The 17559-nt window shown below is 53.6% G+C and overlaps 8 protein-coding genes across 8 annotated transcripts; 5 read left to right on the top strand and 3 right to left on the bottom strand.

Moving 5' to 3' along the window:
- Positions 1–668: 668 nt before the first annotated feature.
- On the top strand, positions 669–3568 carry AB675_5238 (uncharacterized protein; the record flags this gene model as incomplete). The annotated part of the gene is made up of 4 exons (XM_018145434.1): positions 669–744; positions 795–1286; positions 1445–3353; positions 3415–3568. 4 exons carry the CDS (start codon positions 669–671, stop codon positions 3566–3568), a joined length of 2631 nt encoding a protein of 876 aa, XP_017999282.1.
- Positions 3569–4605: 1037 nt separating this feature from the next.
- AB675_5237 (putative NADPH dehydrogenase C23G7.10c) lies at positions 4606–5983 on the top strand (the record flags this gene model as incomplete). The annotated part of the gene is made up of 2 exons (XM_018145433.1): positions 4606–5772; positions 5870–5983. 2 exons carry the CDS (start codon positions 4606–4608, stop codon positions 5981–5983), a joined length of 1281 nt encoding a protein of 426 aa, XP_017999284.1.
- A 552-nt stretch (positions 5984–6535) lies between these two features.
- AB675_5236 (uncharacterized protein) lies at positions 6536–6976 on the top strand (the record flags this gene model as incomplete). Its single annotated transcript, XM_018145432.1, has 1 exon — positions 6536–6976. The coding sequence occupies one exon, from the start codon at positions 6536–6538 to the stop codon at positions 6974–6976; it is 441 nt and encodes a 146-aa protein (XP_017999206.1).
- A 119-nt stretch (positions 6977–7095) lies between these two features.
- On the bottom strand, positions 7096–7956 carry AB675_5235 (Protein fmp52, mitochondrial; the record flags this gene model as incomplete). Its single annotated transcript, XM_018145431.1, has 2 exons — positions 7096–7773; positions 7918–7956. The coding sequence occupies 2 exons, from the start codon at positions 7954–7956 to the stop codon at positions 7096–7098; spliced, it is 717 nt and encodes a 238-aa protein (XP_017999247.1).
- Positions 7957–8532: 576 nt separating this feature from the next.
- On the top strand, positions 8533–11754 carry AB675_5234 (Sulfite [NADPH] flavoprotein component; the record flags this gene model as incomplete). Its single annotated transcript, XM_018145430.1, has 1 exon — positions 8533–11754. The coding sequence occupies one exon, from the start codon at positions 8533–8535 to the stop codon at positions 11752–11754; it is 3222 nt and encodes a 1073-aa protein (XP_017999444.1).
- A 371-nt stretch (positions 11755–12125) lies between these two features.
- Positions 12126–13237, top strand: AB675_5233 (uncharacterized protein; the record flags this gene model as incomplete). Its single annotated transcript, XM_018145429.1, has 2 exons — positions 12126–12530; positions 12587–13237. The coding sequence occupies 2 exons, from the start codon at positions 12126–12128 to the stop codon at positions 13235–13237; spliced, it is 1056 nt and encodes a 351-aa protein (XP_017999446.1).
- A 985-nt stretch (positions 13238–14222) lies between these two features.
- Positions 14223–16017, bottom strand: AB675_5232 (putative T-complex protein 1 subunit theta; the record flags this gene model as incomplete). Its single annotated transcript, XM_018145428.1, has 2 exons — positions 14223–15857; positions 15925–16017. The coding sequence occupies 2 exons, from the start codon at positions 16015–16017 to the stop codon at positions 14223–14225; spliced, it is 1728 nt and encodes a 575-aa protein (XP_017999484.1).
- A 1119-nt stretch (positions 16018–17136) lies between these two features.
- On the bottom strand, positions 17137–17526 carry AB675_5231 (uncharacterized protein; the record flags this gene model as incomplete). The annotated part of the gene is made up of 1 exon (XM_018145427.1): positions 17137–17526. The coding sequence occupies one exon, from the start codon at positions 17524–17526 to the stop codon at positions 17137–17139; it is 390 nt and encodes a 129-aa protein (XP_017999363.1).
- Between the last annotated feature and the right edge of the window lie 33 nt (positions 17527–17559).

The following is a 17559-nucleotide window of genomic DNA, read 5'->3' as shown; positions in this document are numbered from 1 at the left end:
GTTCTATCACTGATCCGTTTAATGTTGCTCGGAACTCAATGGAGTCCGATTCAATTCGTCTCCTTCACTCTGAACATCTGTGGTGATGGAATGCTGTGCGTAAGGACATAGATTAGTCCTGAGAGTAGCGAACGTATTGATATATCCTGTGACTGCGTTAACGAGTATTCGTCGTCTGTGCAGAGCCAACGGAGGCCGGAATCTTGGGCTGGAGTCAGGGTGGGGTATGGGGTGCGGATTCTGTATCCGAGATCTACACGCATGACCTCTATCCAACTTCCAACCTCTGTCTTTTGTCATTGACACTGACGTTCGCTGTGCAACAGACCTATATGCCGTTCTTCACTTCCTAGAGTAGAGCACTCGTTCCGTCCTAAATACCTACAAGACTCTGTCACCTGAAGCGAACTCTAACCTCATTGCCAAGCTCGGATTCTTACTAGTAGGGAAGGGACCATCAAACAGACCGTTCGTTACCCAAAGCATGTGTAAAGTGGTGACTTTTACCACTTGATCACAGTCGTCGTAGAGCTGGACCTCACAGCAGTGTCATCGAATGGATGATGAACCACCAGATCAGCCACGCTCCGCGGCAAATGCTCTGAACTCCGCGTTGGCAGGCTCAGTGTCTGGGAGTGACGAGCATCGGAGTTCCTCGTGGAGCCAAGATGAAGGAGAGTCTGGCACTGACCACGAAGCCCGCCGGCTTGCTGATCCAACGAGTCCTGATGGACCGTCCACAAGGTCAGAGCGACCTCCCCCACGCAGAGCTGCGTCTGCGAACCAGATCTCAGCTCTGCCACCGGGCGATCAGATGTCTCTGCCAGCCACCTTCGAGTCGCCTCTTCGTTCTATACTTGTGTCAAGTCCGCCAACAGCTTCAGTCTCGGCGAATACCGCCCTAGCGTCCTTGAGCGCGGCCAACACGACTAGGAGCAGTTCTGGCCCGTTTGCAGGCTTAGCCAGCGCCAGTACTCGACGGGCGACATTTCGACCTGAAGACATGATGTCAATGAGTTCGTCAGCAAGCCGTCCGCCTCTTATGAGGCTCGAGAAGGACTTGGACGATCCTGAAGCCAGCTCCTCATCAAACGCTCACGATGAGCACAGCTTGAACACTACGATAGCTAGACTGTTCGTTACGAGCGACTCTGCAACTCCAGCCGCCATTTCTCGATTGCCATCGCATCTCAGAACTCTCTCAAACGTCGGCAGAAGCATACATGAGAACTCCAGTTTGACGAATCACTTACTACTTCAAGGATTTTCGGAAGGTGTACATTCTGGTAAGTCGCTCCATCGTGCATCTCGATGCACCCGGCTTTGAGCATGATGAGTGCTTTTTGCAGCACATGTTCTCGGCTGGGAAAAGCCCCTACCTATCATTACGACTCTACCACCTAGCTTATGCGTCCTCCTAATCTTAGACTGATCAGCATTACAGACATAACCATCATAGCATTTGGACAGAGATACAGGCTGCACAAACTGCTTCTGGCTAGGATTCCTTTCTTCCAATCGGCATTCTCAGGCCCATGGGCAGAGAGCTCCGCAAGCGAGATGGAGCTTCGACCAGAAGAAATGGACTCGAATATAACGAAGACAGCCTTTGAGCTTGCCATCAAACGGACTTACGGGTCGTCTTCACCAATACAGGAAGAACAGGAATCTATTGGACTCTTTGCCACGGCATGCTGGCTCAATCTACCTGACGTTGTCGAAAATTGCGTAGACTCGATTCTTAAGCAAATGCAGCCTTCTAGGTTGCATGACTTAATTCGCCTGGTCACCTCCAATTTTTATGGCAAGCCCGGCGACCGCATCCTCGCGTCCGCCAAGGCTATGCTGTACAGAGATGGTTGGGAGATGGAATATTCTGGCTGGGACATGATCCCCTCTGAGATGATCAAAGACATTGTGGGCGGTGATCCCTTCTTTGTGCCGTCCGAATGGGAGAGATGGTTCCTGGCGAGCAAAATCCTAAACCGGAAACTCAGAATCAAAGCCACTGAAGTTGGGCTGATCTCAGAACACGGGACATTCATTTATCCAAAACCAGTCTCATTGCAATTCAATGCAATTCGCTTCGATACGACTTATCGGAATCGATCAATGCACAGCAGCGCTCGAAACATCTCTGAAAAGGACGACCCTTGGCTCGCGCTGTACACATCGCCCGAGATTGCGCCACTTCTTGTCCTGCTTGACGAAGGAATACATTACATGCACCTTCGCTTCGAACAGCTGCAACAGATCAAGTCTCATCGGGATGTCTTTGGTGTTCCCATCGTTGCTGATGATCTGATATCCAATGCGCTCTGGATGTCTATGGAGCTTCGGCAACGTGTACTGAATGCACACGAGAATGACCTTGAATTAGGGTTCCAACAATATGCCTATGAAAACAACGAATCCGCTCAAAACCACAGCAACCCTGCTGCAGACTACAAAGGAAAACGTCCGAGTGAGGAGCGAGAGCAAGAAACCAACGAACCAGACTCGGAGAGTTGGGATGGAAATGCTCAGCCAAGAAAGTTCTGGATCCCAAACGAGGATACATCATACATGATGGGCGGCACCAGGGAAGCGCAGGCTGCTGCTATTGGTTCAGCGACGGACTGGAATCATCAGGCAACTTCACGACTTTCTGCCAGTCTCGATGCAGCAGATGTGAGCTGGGCCACAGATTTTCTGTCCGAGGGCGGCCGACCACTGTCCCAGAATCTGAGTAGTGGCGGTCCACCGAGGTACTCTCGTTTCCCACCCTTCCGCTTTGCCGCCGAGTTTCCTCACACTCGAAGCCTGAAGGACAAGAAACGCATCTACTCAAAGACTTTGTTCTATGCCGGAAGTCTGTGGAATGTATACATTCAGCGAATCGCGAGCTCCAAGACTCAGCAATTGGGCATATATCTACACCGTGCCAAAGAAAGCTCTCCAATTGACGAACCAGGTGGCCATCTGGCAGGAGCCAGCGTCGACGACCGCATTGGCCATCTCGAACGAGAGATGCTGCTCAGAAAGACACAGAGACGTAGCAGGTCACTGCAAGACATCGACCCACAGACTTCATCATCTGAGGGGCCACACGACGATAATAGTACTCCGAAAGGAGACGTGCTCGATCGCGCTCGCAAGGAGGCAAGGTCCCCCGAGTTCTGGTCCGACTCCTTGCGAAACACGACGACGAATGTCACAAGGCTGTTCGACTCGGACGAAGAGGACGACGAGCTGCTACGAGCGACACACCAGACTAGCGTTCCCACCATACAGCCTTACGTCGATACGCGTCCGACGATCAAGAGCTACTTTAAGATATACAGCCCAGACAAAGCTGGTCTGTCAATGAGTGTGTAAGTTGAGAACAGACCTCGACATCCTTGTGCGTTAGATCATACTAACATTGTGATCCAGATACGAGTCGGCGCCCGAGAAATTTGTTGTGAGTAAGAGCTGGGGCTGGAAGAGCTCTCAGATGGTTCCCGAAGATGGCAGTCTCCCCTACGATCTTGCTCATCCTTCTCGAGGATCCAGCCTTCGGTACATGGTGGTCATTGGCAATGTTTGAACCAGGCATCCTAAAACGTCAAGTGCTAACGACTCCCTTGGTACGGCAACGTCCACTTACTCATGTTTACGAGAAACACGATAGATTCACGCATCATTAGGCAGATAATTTATGAACACACAATCTCTATCTCTATCTCTATCTCCGCACTTCGAAGGCGTTCACGGTTCACAATTCAGAGTTTATCTCCTACAGCGCTTCTGTAATGCTGCCGAGTTTGCCAAGCTACCTGTTCGTACTTAAGTACAGTTTGGGCGATGACAAAGCCAAGCCGTTTGGGTTCCTTGGGCTGATTCAAGTTTTGCAGGAGTCCTGCGTATCAACATTCCCCTGTAAGCAATTGATGGAGCTCAACGGAGTGTTCTGTTGCGCGTGGTCCGGCTATCTGGCCTCGCTTGCTTCCCAACCTGGTTGCGCGCTAGCCGAGTAATCGTGCCTGCCACTGCCAGGAACTATCCTGTGTACCTTGAGATCATCAAATCATCTTCAAGGCGGGCTTTGCCATAAAAGACTCCGTATGACCATTGGCACATCAGTCAGCCGCACAGCTGTCCGCGATGAACACTGTGCCAGCCCTTTGAGCCAATGATTACAGTCCTTCCTGCCCAAGCTCTGATCTATGGTCTCGGCACCGGAAGATCTGCTTAAAAATCGCGACTGCCAAATGCGCCGGCCCAGGTGCCGATTCAAGCTAGCCGCTGCCCGTGGGGCAACAACGACCTGCAGTGCTAGCTCGATGCATGCGGGTTTTAAACATTTTGGAGGCACGTCATGAACCTTTTCCCGTGACGGTTCGGTACTTGATAGCGTCCCGTTCAACCGTTCAGCTTTCAGACAATTTGTGTTCGGGTTTTCATGTCATTGGTGCAGAGATTTCTAATCGATTACCTGAAGCACGTCACCCGCGGCGTGAAGTGCCGGCGAGGTCGAATCGTTTATATGTCCCATCGCCGACCGCAATTCAGTCCTCGCTAGTCCTTCATTCTCAGGCTTCTGTTACAACCCCTCTGACTTCACCACCAATCGACCCGCCCAATATGACTGACGAGACGAGAGAAGCCAAAGGACCACCAAACGGTCGGAGCAAGGAGCACAAAATCATCGAGAACAAGCCTGCGAAGGGTGACAAGCTTGGCTTGACATATTACACACCTGCTCAAGACCCTCCAGCCGGTACCGCGTTGAGTTCTAATCCACCAAAGCTCTTCCAACCACTCACGATACGTGGGGTCACCTTCCAGAACCGCATTTTCCTAAGTCCGCTTTGCCAGTACTCAAGCGAAAATGGTCACCACACTGCTTGGCAGATGACCCATCTCGGAGGCATCATCCAGAGAGGTCCCGGCATGACAATGGTTGAAGCCACATCTGTGACACCGCAGGGTCGCATCACGCCAGAAGATTCGGGTCTATGGCTCGACTCACAGAAGGAGCCACTTCGCAAGATCGTCGAGTTTGCACACTCACAGAGTCAGATAATCGGAATTCAGCTTGGACACGCCGGCCGGAAAGGTAGCACCGTTGCACCTTGGCTGTCCTCTGGAGACACAGCATTCGAGGAGGTCAACGGCTGGCCAGACGATGTGTGGGCACCATCTGCGACCGCATACAACGACAAGCATCCCATGCCCAAAGCCTACACACTCGAGGGGATCGAAGAGCTCAAGAAAGCATTCGGTGATGCGATAAAGCGTGCTGTCGATGTCGGTTTCGATCTCATCGAGCTCCACTTCGCACACGGCTACTTGCTCCACGAATTCCTTTCACCTGTGACAAACAAGCGGACCGACAAGTATGGCGGCAGTTTTGAGAATCGGACTCGCCTTGGTGTCGAGCTCGTGGATCTGGCTCGATCGATCATCCCCAAGGATATGCCTTTGTTCGTCCGCATCAGTGCTACCGACTGGCTCGAGAAGGTGGACGAGGTTGAGGCATCATGGACGCAAGAGCAGAGTGCTAAGCTCGCCCTCATTCTCGCCGAGCACGGCGTTGATCTGCTTGACGTCTCCACTGGTGGTCTCGATCCGCGCGCTAAGATGGACAGTGGACCAGCCTACCAGGCTCGGTTTGCGAAGTTCATCAAGAAGGAAGTGGGAGACAAGTTGCTCGTGACGACTGTTGGTGCGATCAAGGACGGAAAGATCGCCCAGCAGCAACTCGACGAGGGACTCGACGCTGTATTCAGTGGTAGATGGTTCCAGAAGGTGAGTCCTGATCCCAGTCTGCTCTGGTGCGGAGAAGATAGCTCCATATATCCTAAAGGGCATTATATTGTGACTTTGCTGACATGGTACAATTCAGGATCCCGATCTAGTCTGGACTTTTGCAGAGGACTTGGGCGTCGATATTAATGTCGCCAACCAGATCCGATGGGCATTCGGTGGTCGTGGTGTTGGTGGGCCTCGGAAAAAGTAGGTACTACGATTTCGATGAAGCAGACCCAGTTGATAGCGATAGACGGCAGGCTGCGCTATGAGGAGCACATTAGATCACTCGGGAGCATACAACTACCTGCATAACAGCGACTAGAAGTCAAGCGATCAATAAGTCGCGTTTTTGGCGTTCTGGCCTTCTGCATCATTCTATACCATCCCAAATGCGTATTTCCTAACTTGCTCTCCTCGGCATTGTGACAGGGCTGTCTCCATTGGGACGCCATCTGTGTCCTATAGGGTTGATGAAGCATGGCATCAGTAGAACGACGAGTTGTTAAAATCATCTGCATCACCGAACTTCAGACGTCTCGCGGCCCGTAGGCTCCGACGACAGGCAGTGAATCTTCAGCGGAAATGGGATCCGACCCCAGACGATGATGTAACCTGACGATCGTCTGTAGCCAGACTCGGAGTTTCGAGAAGCGGTCGTATGATGCTCTTTTCTTCGTTCTCGACATCTATCTGAAATAAGCCCACTGCTACCGAAGAAAATCCTCAGTCACTACAGAGCACCTCAGAACCACTCGAAGCAATGTCACCTCCACCTGCATTGCGCCTACTACGGCCAATCCAGCTATCCCACCACTTACCTCGGCACCTCACCCTCAGACCCGGATCAATCTCCATCACACGCTGGCAAAACCGAACATATGCCTCACAAACATCCGATGATCAACGCGAGGCGCAACTGGATCGGAAGAAGATGAATACGGAATCACAGGAATATGGGTCGACGGATGATGCCTCCGCGAGCAACGAGGAAGCTGCGTTCGATCCCAACATCACGAGCCCAGAGAAAGCGAAGGAGAAGGCCGGCGAGGGAAACGATGCCAATCCTCTGGCAGGGAGTGCAGCGGACCCAGATTTGAGCCAGCCAACGAGCGAGGTTGAGGGTGGAGCGGACAAGAAGGTCAGTGAGGGTGGTGGTGGGCGCAAGGCACCGGACGAGGGGAAGGGGAGTGAGAGTGTATAATACCTGGTCGTACTCGTCGTTGCAGTGTTCGGAAGGAGTATATCATAGAGCGCTGCGTTTGCCTGCTAGTCCGCAGTAATGCATCGAATTATTTGCATCCCACTCAGCCCAGTCCATGATCATTTCAGATCCACCCAGTTCGTACGTCCATACTCAATGATCTCCTTCGCGCCCATCACAAACACCTTGTCCTTCAATTCACCATTTTCAGCCTTCAGCGCCGCGCTCACAGCCGCCTTAGCAATGACATCTGCGTCTTGAGCCCAGAAGTCCTTCAGCCAGTGCGTCGAGATCCTGCCCGCAAGCGCAGCCACTCCCCTCAGCGCGGCCTCAGCAGGCCTGCTCTCCTCACGCGTGCCCGCGATCAATCCCGGCCGAATGATGATCGTGTGGTCGTAGTCCTGAGCCTTGACAAACTCCTCGATCTCGCCCTTCATGCGAATGTAGCCAAATGAGGATTGGGCATTTGCATTTGCGCCAGAGATGAGAACGTATGTCTTCACGCCGCACTCCTTTGCGGCTTTAGCGAGCTCCAGGTTGAAGTCGTGTTCTAGCTTGTACTGCTGTTCAAAGCCACCCGCGTTGGCTCGTGTAGTAGCTAGGGCGGAGAAGTAGATTGATGGTGGTGGTGAGATGGATTTTATGTGGCCGGGCCATTTCGTCGTATCTTTCTCTGAGAATGCTCGGAAGGTTATGCCTGGAGAGGTCTCGGCAGGTGGAGGCCGTCTGGAGAGGATGTCGATTGTGGAGATGTGTGCGGGTGAGGAGTTGCGAAGGGTGGAGGTGATTAGGGAGCCCTGTAGCGAATCTAGATGTCAGCGCTAGGTACTATACGAGGTGCTCGTAGCGGCGAAGCGATCAAGCGATCGATCGCATCAATCGTGCAACGACTCTCGGCTTGGGTCTGTGTTCGTGATATCGCCCAACATAGATGGACTCACGACCATACCCGTCCCACCAGTGATAAGGACCGAAGCCATAGCGATGGTCTCTGCTCCTAGACTTCGCTTGCGACCACGGCCACAGGTGCTTTGGTAACGTGTGTTGGCACACCTGAGCAGAGTCAAACGACAGACAAATCCGAGACAGATGTCCTCGTCCAGCAATCACTACACTCACGATGTGGCCGCACTCGGAACGCTACGCCAGTACATGACAAGCACATGGTATGCTGATGGCGTATCGGCCGGATACGAAAGCCGGCGTTGCTAAGTGGATACGATTTCCTGTGAACCTGTGATGCGCGGGACAGATGAAAGTCCGCTTTTGGAAGGAGGCCTGCTCAACGAGACAGCCAGGCTCAAAAGTCTTGGCAAGTTTCCCAGCCGATTGGACGGTAGAAAGTGGATAACTGCTCGATCACGCAATTCACCAGCACTTTTTTCGCGCTGTTAGTGAGGGTCATCGGCGCAATTGCCGGACGATGGGTCCGCCATGGGCCTCGAGCGACCTCGGAATGCATTTCGAACAATTTCCAGGCGGGCCTGCGGTGCAAGCTCGCTTCTGTTCACCACACCACACTCCGAAGCCAGCCATTGCTTCACCCGGACGACGAGATGCTGTTAGTCGACTCATCCTCTGGTGGCCAGGCCGTGGCCCATGAGCAGACAGCACAGACTGGCTCTGATAGCCTTCCGTTTAGGAAGCAAATTTCATTGTCCAGTATCGGAGGACCAACCTACGTGACCGCGCAGACTCTGGTGCAACAAGTCGCCTATGTACTGTCCGACAAGCTGTTCACGTACTCGCCAGACACCTTCGAACTTGATGTGGCCGCGAAAGCATGGAGCTCCGCAGAAGAAAAGAATGCCAACGGGTACACAACAGCGACGCAGGCTATGCAGATCCGAAACGGCGCTGGCAGTATTGCGCTCGGCTACATGTTCTCCAAGGACTTTGACCTGAAGAAGCGTCACATACCGCAGGGTATCCTGGCATCTTCGTCGGCGTTGCGGTTCCTTCGTCCGGTCCTCGACCAGCTGTCGCTGCTGTATGGTGTCAGTAATCCGTTCGTTGCGCACGTCGCAGCCGCCGACTATGACGGAAGCAGAGACGGCACGCTAGTATCGGACTATGTCTCTGCCCTCACAATATCCGAGGACCTTGGTCTTGCTCTTGTGGCAAGCCATTCGGCATACGAGGCGCAGCACATGGCTCTGTTAGCGACGCTGCTAGCTCAGGACCAGCCAGCTCTCCACGTCTATGATGGAATCAGACTCAGCCGTGAGACGACTAGAGTTGTCGATGTCTTTGACAAGACTGGCCTCGCTACTGCTTACCATGCCATCCTGGACAGCACCAAGGGTGAGGAGCGCACCCATCTTAGCACTGAGGGAAAGGCTCTACGCACCCTTCGTGCACTGAACGAGGAGCTGGGCACAGACTACAAGCCTTTCGAGTACCATGGCGATGATAGTCCCGAGGCTGTGCTCGTCACTTTCGGCTCCATTGAGTCTTCTCTTGCCGCTCAAGCTGCCGTGGACCTTGCTCGATCCGGTCGCAGGGTTGGAGTCATCTCTGTCCGCCTGTACCGGCCGTTTGCCGAGGAGCAGTTCATCAAGCTCGTTCCCCAAAGCACCCGCACGATAGCCGTTCTAGGTCAGGTCCCTGATTCCCAGGCGCTGCAAGAGGTCGGCGTGCATTCCCGGCTCTATGACGATGTCCTCGCAGCGCTTGTGTACACCAGCTTGTCGAGCATCCCGGAAATTCGAGACATCAAGTATGCGCCTTCGGAGGTTTGGACGCCATCCAGAATGATCACTACTCTGCGCGGTCTGCTAGGCGAGAGATCGACCACCAGCCACGCCTCGTTTGTCGACCACAAAGTCCAGCAGTATAGCTTCTGGAATGTTGATGACAGCCCTGCCTCCGATGCGGCGCATACCCTGGCTCAAGCGTTGGCAAAGGATTCCTCTCAGAATGTCACGGTCAGCACAACGCATGACAACCTCATTCAGGGCGGAGTACACCGTGTGGATGTTCGGAAGTCGCCCCGGAGCCTCGAGGCGCCATATTCGATCGTTGCCGCGGATACTGCTGTTGTGACTGACGCAAAGTTGCTGGAAAAGGTTGCGATCCTTGATTCTGTGAAGAATGAAGGCAAGCTGATCGTTTCGATGCCCGGCGTCAAGGACGAAGACGTGGAGAAGAAACTTGCACCATGGATTCGCAGAGGCATTGCAAAGCAAGGTCTTGAATTGTACTTGGTCGATCCAACCAGAACAGGACTCACAATTGACGCTGATGAGTTGGAGTCGTTGATCTTCCAAGCCGCCTTCCTACGTATCGCGCTTGGTGAATCCGAAGAAGTCGCTCGCCAGAAGCTTGCTGCCATCAGTGCTAACGCGAAAACTCTCGAAGAAGTCGCAGCCGATCTGGAGTTGACCCTGCGAGAGATTGAAGTGCCAAAGGAATGGCTTGAGACGGAGATCGATTGCGAGCCGCCCGCTCTTCCTCTGGATGTCACGAGCAACAGCTTCGCCACTTTCGACAAGACCGAAGAAGAGCCTCCCACCCAACTTCGCAGCTGGCAGAAGGCCGCCAAGGGCTTGCTCTTCAAAGAGGCTTATGGGACTCAAGATGATCTTCGACCTGACCTGCCAACCAAGACTTACACGGTCCATGTCAAGGAGAATCGCAGACTGACGCCTATTACGTACGACCGGAACATCTTCCACATCGAATTCGATCTTGGCACATCTGGCTTGAAGTACGACATTGGCGAAGCTCTTGGCATACACGCTGAGAATGATCATGGTCAGGTCATGGAGTTCATCAAATGGTATGGTCTTGATGCCGATGATGTTGTTGAAGTCCAGGCTCGCGACTCCGCCACACGATTCGAGAATCGCACCATCTACCAGTCGCTCATGCAAAACGTTGATATCTTCGGCCGTCCACCAAAGAAGTTCTATGAGGCTCTGGCTGACTTCGCCGATGACGAGAATGAGAAGAAGACGCTTCTGACCCTTGCTGGACCTGAGGGATTCAAGGAGTTCCAAAGGCGTGCTGAGGTTGATACTGTTACGTACGCCGATATTCTGCTCGAGTTTCCATCAGCCCACCCATCCTTCCACGACATTGTGCGCATTGTCGCACCGATGAAGCGCCGAGAGTACTCTATCGCATCGTGTCAAGCTGTCACCCCTACTTCCGTGGCATTGATGGTGGTCGTTGTGAACTGGGTCGATCCTCGCGAGCGCGATCGCTTTGGACAGGCTACGAAGTACCTTGTCGATCTGAAGGTTGGCGCACCTGTCACTGTCAGTGTAAAGCCTTCTGTGATGAAGCTGCCGCCGAATTCCACGCAGCCTCTGATCATGGCTGGCCTTGGTACTGGTCTTGCTCCATTCCGAGCCTTTGTTCAACACCGCGCCATGGAGAAGGCGCAGGGCAAGGAGATTGGGTCAGTACTGCTCTACATGGGCTCGCGCCACCAGCGCGAGGAGTACTGCTATGGTGAAGAGTGGGAGGCCTACCAGGCTGCAGGAGTCATAACCTTGCTTGGGCGAGCCTTCTCTCGCGACCAGCCCCAGAAGATCTACATCCAGGATCGTATGCGCCAGACTATCGACCAGATCACGGAGGCGTACATCAAGCAAGACGGCGCTTTCTATCTCTGTGGTCCTACCTGGCCCGTACCTGATGTGACTAATGTTCTGGAGGAAGCGATCGCGAAAGAGAAGCAAAAGCGAGGCGAGAAGGTCAAGCGCGGAGACGCGAGCAGGAGGATTATGGAGCTCAAGGACGAGGGACGTTATGTGCTCGAGGTGTACTAAACTTCTTAGATCTTGTGCATGAGAGGATTTAGTTCATACTGCCTGTCAAGAGAGCAGCCAGCCTCATGGAACATCTTTGGAGTCTATACAATGAATCAACTTTCTGCTGATCAAAATATTTGCTAATTCTCTGGCCAGAGAGGGCTCTGTAGTGGTTTGTTTGTAGAAAGTGCCAGTGAGTCTCGTGCTTCCAAGGTTGTGGAGATAAAATGACTAATCCCGGGCTGAACTACATCGCGTTCCTTAGATCACAGCTAATTGATCTAATTGTAACCACGTGTTATTCAATCATCATCGCATGAAGTACTCCTGGCGATTACAATATCTGTAGCTACAATCTAGCCCTCAGAACGTCTGACCGCTCGCCCATGATGGAAGGTCCAAAGGACTCACCAATGCCTCCAGCAACCGCGCCATTCAACCCCTCTGCCGCTCCTCTTGCACCCTCACAAGAAGCCGCCTACAGGAGAAAATGCATCCAATTGAAGAAGCGCCTGACAGAAATTGAGACAAGCAACGACGCCTCCAGGAGAAGAATCGAGCAAGAGAGACTGCATCTCCAAAAGATGCGACTCATGCGCTCTATCCTTATGGAACAGATCAAAAAGATCAACAAGACACCAGGCAAAACTCTCTCGAGAGACGAATTGAACAGACTCGGCATTGGCGGAGGCGTGGCTCACATTAGCGAGCTGGTCGGTCTCGACGCAGAGCCTCGACCGGAAGGCGAAGTGCTGCTCGACGACTCGTCAAACGAGACCGAGGAGGAACCCGAGGTACACCCACTTCCAAAGAAGACATACCCACGAAAGTCTACTTACAACGCTCCCAGCCTGCTGAACGACCCGAGCGCCGCCGGCGTCCCAACAAGAGCTATCGCGAATCCATCATGAACAACACACCGGGCGCAAATCCCAGTACGTATCAACCAGCCGGACTGCCAAATCTGGCACCTGCTGCAACATTCCAAAACACAATGCCTCCAGAACCAGCATCTTTGACCTCGTCCTTCCGCCTGCAACAAGGCCCACAGACCACGTCATTCATCAACCAAACACATCCCAATCCAAACGAGTATCAGCACTCATCACCTATACCTCCAACACAGACCAGCCAACCAGGATCCTTCTCCCGTTCAGACAACGGCCGCCCTGGCTCACCTATTCATCGCTCTACAAGCGCCGCAGCTCGCACAGTCGAGCTCCGCCCACAACCACCCCGTCCCGACGCACCGTTTACTCAGTTCACAGATCATATGCGCCCGCAACTGGAAGCAGACAATTACCCACCCGACCAGATCGACAATAGAATTGATCAGGAGTGGCGCGACCTGAGCAACGAGAATAAGAGTCTATGGGAGAAGCGCTACGCTGATCAGATGAAGGAGTATACCCAGGACATGGACGTATGGAAACGGGAGCAGAAGAAGGCCAACAACAGCGTTGCGGGCGTCAGCTTCTCCGAGAGCAGGAACCGGACGTAGGCAGCAGTCGGAAATCACGACAGGGAGGCCTCTACAGGGGGTGTTTACCTATTGCTAGCAGAATATCTACGGACGAAAAGATTCCACGAACTCTCACAGCGCCCTCCCTGGCCAGAAAGTCCGTGATGACTTCTTTCCACTGACTGACGCTCAAGTGAGGCCCCTCCGAGAAATCGCCCCACGAAACCACCCAACCGTGTTCAGACCTTCAGAGTCCTCCCTGGCCACAATGTTCACCAAGAATGTTTGACGAGGCTCTTCTAGGATCTGACGCTCAAATGACGCTTTCATCCCAAAACAACCTACTCGCCCAGCGGACTAATGTCAGACCATCAGGGCGGGCTCTGTGGGCGTCTCCAGTGCAAAGGTTGGTCCAAAATGTGGTGGTTTGCATCTTGTTTGCATCGCACATCCGAGAAATCTAACCCGGCGTGACCTCTGTGCTCCTTCCTCGAACGCTCCTTCCTTGAGCGCTCCTTTCCTGGACACCCCTTCCTTACACTTCCGTTCCCTCGAATGCTCCTTCCTTGGAGGCTCCTCCCTGAAGACTATGTCCATGATCGCTACTTCCCCGATCAGACAATCCTTGATCGCCGCCCTGCCTTCACCGCTCCTTCCTCGCCTGATCCTCCTGTGAACTGAGGCCCTTCCTTGCCCGAATGATCGCAATCGATGTCCTGCTCCTGCTGAGCAAGCTCAGCGCTCAATCACAGGGGAGCAGATACCGAGCTGGGATTTGGAAATGGTGGAAAGGCAGGTGTGTGGCTGGAAGCTGGAGTCGCAGGATTAATGAGTGACTTGACCATCAAAGGTGTCTGGCTACATTGCAATCGGTTGGGGAGTGGCAAGGAACAGAAAACTTTCCTCTACTAAGGACGTTTTTGGTGTTCATCTGCTCTATCTTACGAACCCGGGTATCATCATGCTAGTTTTTTCTGCATCAACAACTAATGCCGCGTGCAATTATGATCACCGCTCACTTCTCTCAGTCTTCGTCCCAATTCGGATTCTGCCCCGGCGGCTTCGGCCCACCTGCTTGCCTCGCAACAATGATTTGATCTACGCTGAGCACCGTCCGTGCGCTCTCGGTCGCTAGACGAATTGCCCAGCTCTTTGACACCATGAGGTCGAGGATCTGCTCGTCGACGGCATCGAGGGTGCCTTTTTCGGTGGAGGAGGCTTCGAGGTCGACGCCGGTGGTCCAGTAGGGGTCTTCTTCTGAGGAGGATGTTTCTGCTGAGTCGGCCTCGTCTTCGTCGTCTTCTTCGTCACTTTCGTCTGATGTTGATGAGGAGGATTTCTTGCGCTGGTGGGCTGTGTACAGGCGGGCAAGAATCTCTGTGGCGTCGAGACCTGCTGACTCGGCTAGTGTACGCGGAATGACCTCGAAAGCTTCGGCGTATTTCCGGATGGCATACTGCGCAAGACCTGGTGTCTTGTCGGCGAATGCGGTGATACGCTCGACGAGCTGCATCTCCGTTGCGCCGGCACCGGGCACGAGTCGGGGGTCTTTGGTCACGGCTTTGATGACATTGACACCATCGTCGATAGCTCGCTCGACGTCGTCGAGGTGATTTTGTGTTGCGCCGCGGAGGACGATGGTTGCGGTTCGTGTTTGAGAGGTTGCTGCTTCTTGTCGGAAAACTGTAACGCGGTCGCCGCCGATCTCGACGGTTTCGACCACGTCAATGCTGCCCATCTCGTCAGGCATCGGCGCGCCGAGACGTGCGAGGGGTGTGGCGCCACACACTCGGCATAATCGGCGGAGTTCGAATTTGGAGAGGATTTTGATAACAAGGATGCCCATCTTGTTGAGGTAGTGGAGAGCCAGCTCGCCAATCGTGGAACCTGCGACGACTACTCGTATACCTGTGTCATAGATCTCCTTGATCGCTGTCTCCAGCTGTTCTTCCTCGCCTTTCGAGAAGTCCATCATCTCCTTAGCATTTTTCAGGAGGACTGTGCCTTTCGTTTCTGTTTGAGAGATATCGATTGGTGTGGAAAAAACGCCGACCTTGGCCTTTTTCGCCTTCTTGACCACTCCGTCGGGTTCCCGACCGAAGACCATTCCCCGGATGACTCTCGACTGTGACAGGTCGCCACCCATGATCTTCACCACACGGATGTTGTCGATGTTGAATGCACGGGGATCTTTAGGCAGAACTGCTTGGACGGCTTCTGCAACCAGTGGTGAAAGTATATCTTCGGAGCCGGACTGTTTGGAGGCCACGACGGTGCGGATTGCCTTGGCAAGCTCATCGTTGGACCGGATGTCCGCCACTGTGTCGACCTCGAGATCTTCCAAGCATTTCAGTGCATAATTTTGTGCCTTCTCATAGCCGGAGTTGATATCACTGGTCTTCAAGCCCATGCGGATGAGCTCCTCCGCCTTCTTCAACAGCTCGCCGGCCAAGACGATCACCATATTCGTGGCATCACCCATCTCCGCTTCTTGCTGCTGGCTAGCCATGACCAAAAGTTTGGCTGCGGGGTGCACAACCTCAAGTCTCGTAGTATGGTTGCGGCGTCTGATGTGAGGATCATTTTCTGCAGGTGGTTGATGACGATCTTGTTGCGCCCGAACGGTCCTAACGAGGTCTGTACGGTTTGTGCGATCGTTCTACATGCGTCAATCTGCTCTCGGTCAGTCTCCCGCTGCCTGTTGGAGGGGTCGATTCGGGGCTCACGTTGCGGATAACTGCTCCATCTTCGGCGTCGTAGCTGTTGTAGCCTTGCTTGAAGAGGCCCTGCTGGGACGGTTGTGGTATTGTTAACGACATTGTGGGCGGTCTGCAGGTGTATTGAGGCCGTCGACTTGGTCGGTCGCGGCACGAAATATCTAGAAATATTCACATGGGCAGGCACGAGGCTGAGCCAAGATTTCGCGAGGCTGCATATTCAGGGCAATCACTCCTCCTCGACGTAGAACTCCCTGCCTCATTTCCTGCTCAGGCTGTCGGTACGTTGCACGTGACTTGCAGTGGGAGACTGGCTTGAGAACTTCTGGGAAAAGTCATGACATCCATGCGAGTATCGACAAGATCTAATTGCCGGGCCTCGCTCTGCAGTCCGCATCCGCAGGCTGCAGGCTCGCCATTGCCGTTGCAAGCAGACAGGTACATTCTGCGATGTGAATGAGCTCCGGCGGCCCATGCTCGAAGCGCGCAACAGCACTGACACAAACAGATTCGACACAGACTGCTGCCAAGGGCATAGTCACCACGGCGGTCAAGTCGCCGTGCGACTTCGGCTGTCAAGTTCCAAATGACGATCGCTCTGTCGTTTCGTGCCTGCCATTCCTCGAATTCTATGGACACTGTGCCCTGCTCGGCAGTCACAGTAGTCGGGTGCTGCTTGCTCACTGTTCGTCTCCACTGCAGACCGCGCCTTCCTCGGGCGGCTTGCTGTTTCTGGGAGTCTCGGAAGCCTGCTAGTATGGAGACGCATGCTAGTAGTCCTTCCACCACATATGCTTTTGCAGGTCTCCATAGCAATCATGTGGGACGCTGGTCACGCCCTGAGCCGTACCTGGTAGATTACTTGCCTCCTCGATCGGGTCAAGACAAGCCCATGTTATGCCTACGGAGGACTGTCGTAGCGGGTGTTAATGTCGTTTTGTGCCATGGTTCGAGGTTTGCTGCAAATGCCTTGGTGCCATAAGCTTGGACAACTGATATTCCAGCGCATTTTCCGCCACACCTCTGCTTGTCTGGCCGACCTGTGAGAGCCAGGACCAAGGGCTTCCATTCTTGTCTGCAACGACAATGACGACTGCTCTGCCAGAATCCGTGGCCTGATGCGGTATCTCCAGATCCTCAGCGTGGCAGCCGACACCATGCGACACTTGATCTGAGACAATTCCGTGGTTGATGATGAGATATAGCCGAGCTCCAAGCCGCTCAGTCCTCCTCTCCTCGATCCCGCCTCGCCCTCAAATCCCGCTCCTCCCTCGCCGTTGGCCGCCGCCCAGTAACCACGTAATAATTAACATACGCGTGCACACCCGCCATCGCTAGACTGCGCCTCACATCCACCAGCTCCAACTCGATCTCGTTCTGCGAGAGCCCCAATCCTGCATCACCAAAGAGCTTGTACGAAAATCCTTGCAGTCCCGAAGCCCAGTTAGTGCAGAACGCCGCCCCAATAGCCTTTAGCTTCTTATCCTTCGGCCAACTCCCCAGTGGGATCTTGTACTCGAACGAATACACGTCCTCAAATCCGCAATCCTTCATCATCTGCGCCATTTGCCTTGCAACCCGGATCGGCCGAGGCGTTTTGAGCTTCTTCATCGCCGCGTAACCCAATTTTTCCTCCCATTCCAA

This window comes from Cyphellophora attinorum (assembly GCF_001299255.1).
Source record: "Cyphellophora attinorum strain CBS 131958 chromosome Unknown Contig15, whole genome shotgun sequence".
In the NCBI taxonomy this organism is placed as follows: domain Eukaryota; kingdom Fungi; phylum Ascomycota; class Eurotiomycetes; order Chaetothyriales; family Cyphellophoraceae; genus Cyphellophora; species Cyphellophora attinorum.
Note: the sequence above shows the minus strand (reverse complement) of the source record. Positions and strands in the feature narration are given on the sequence as shown.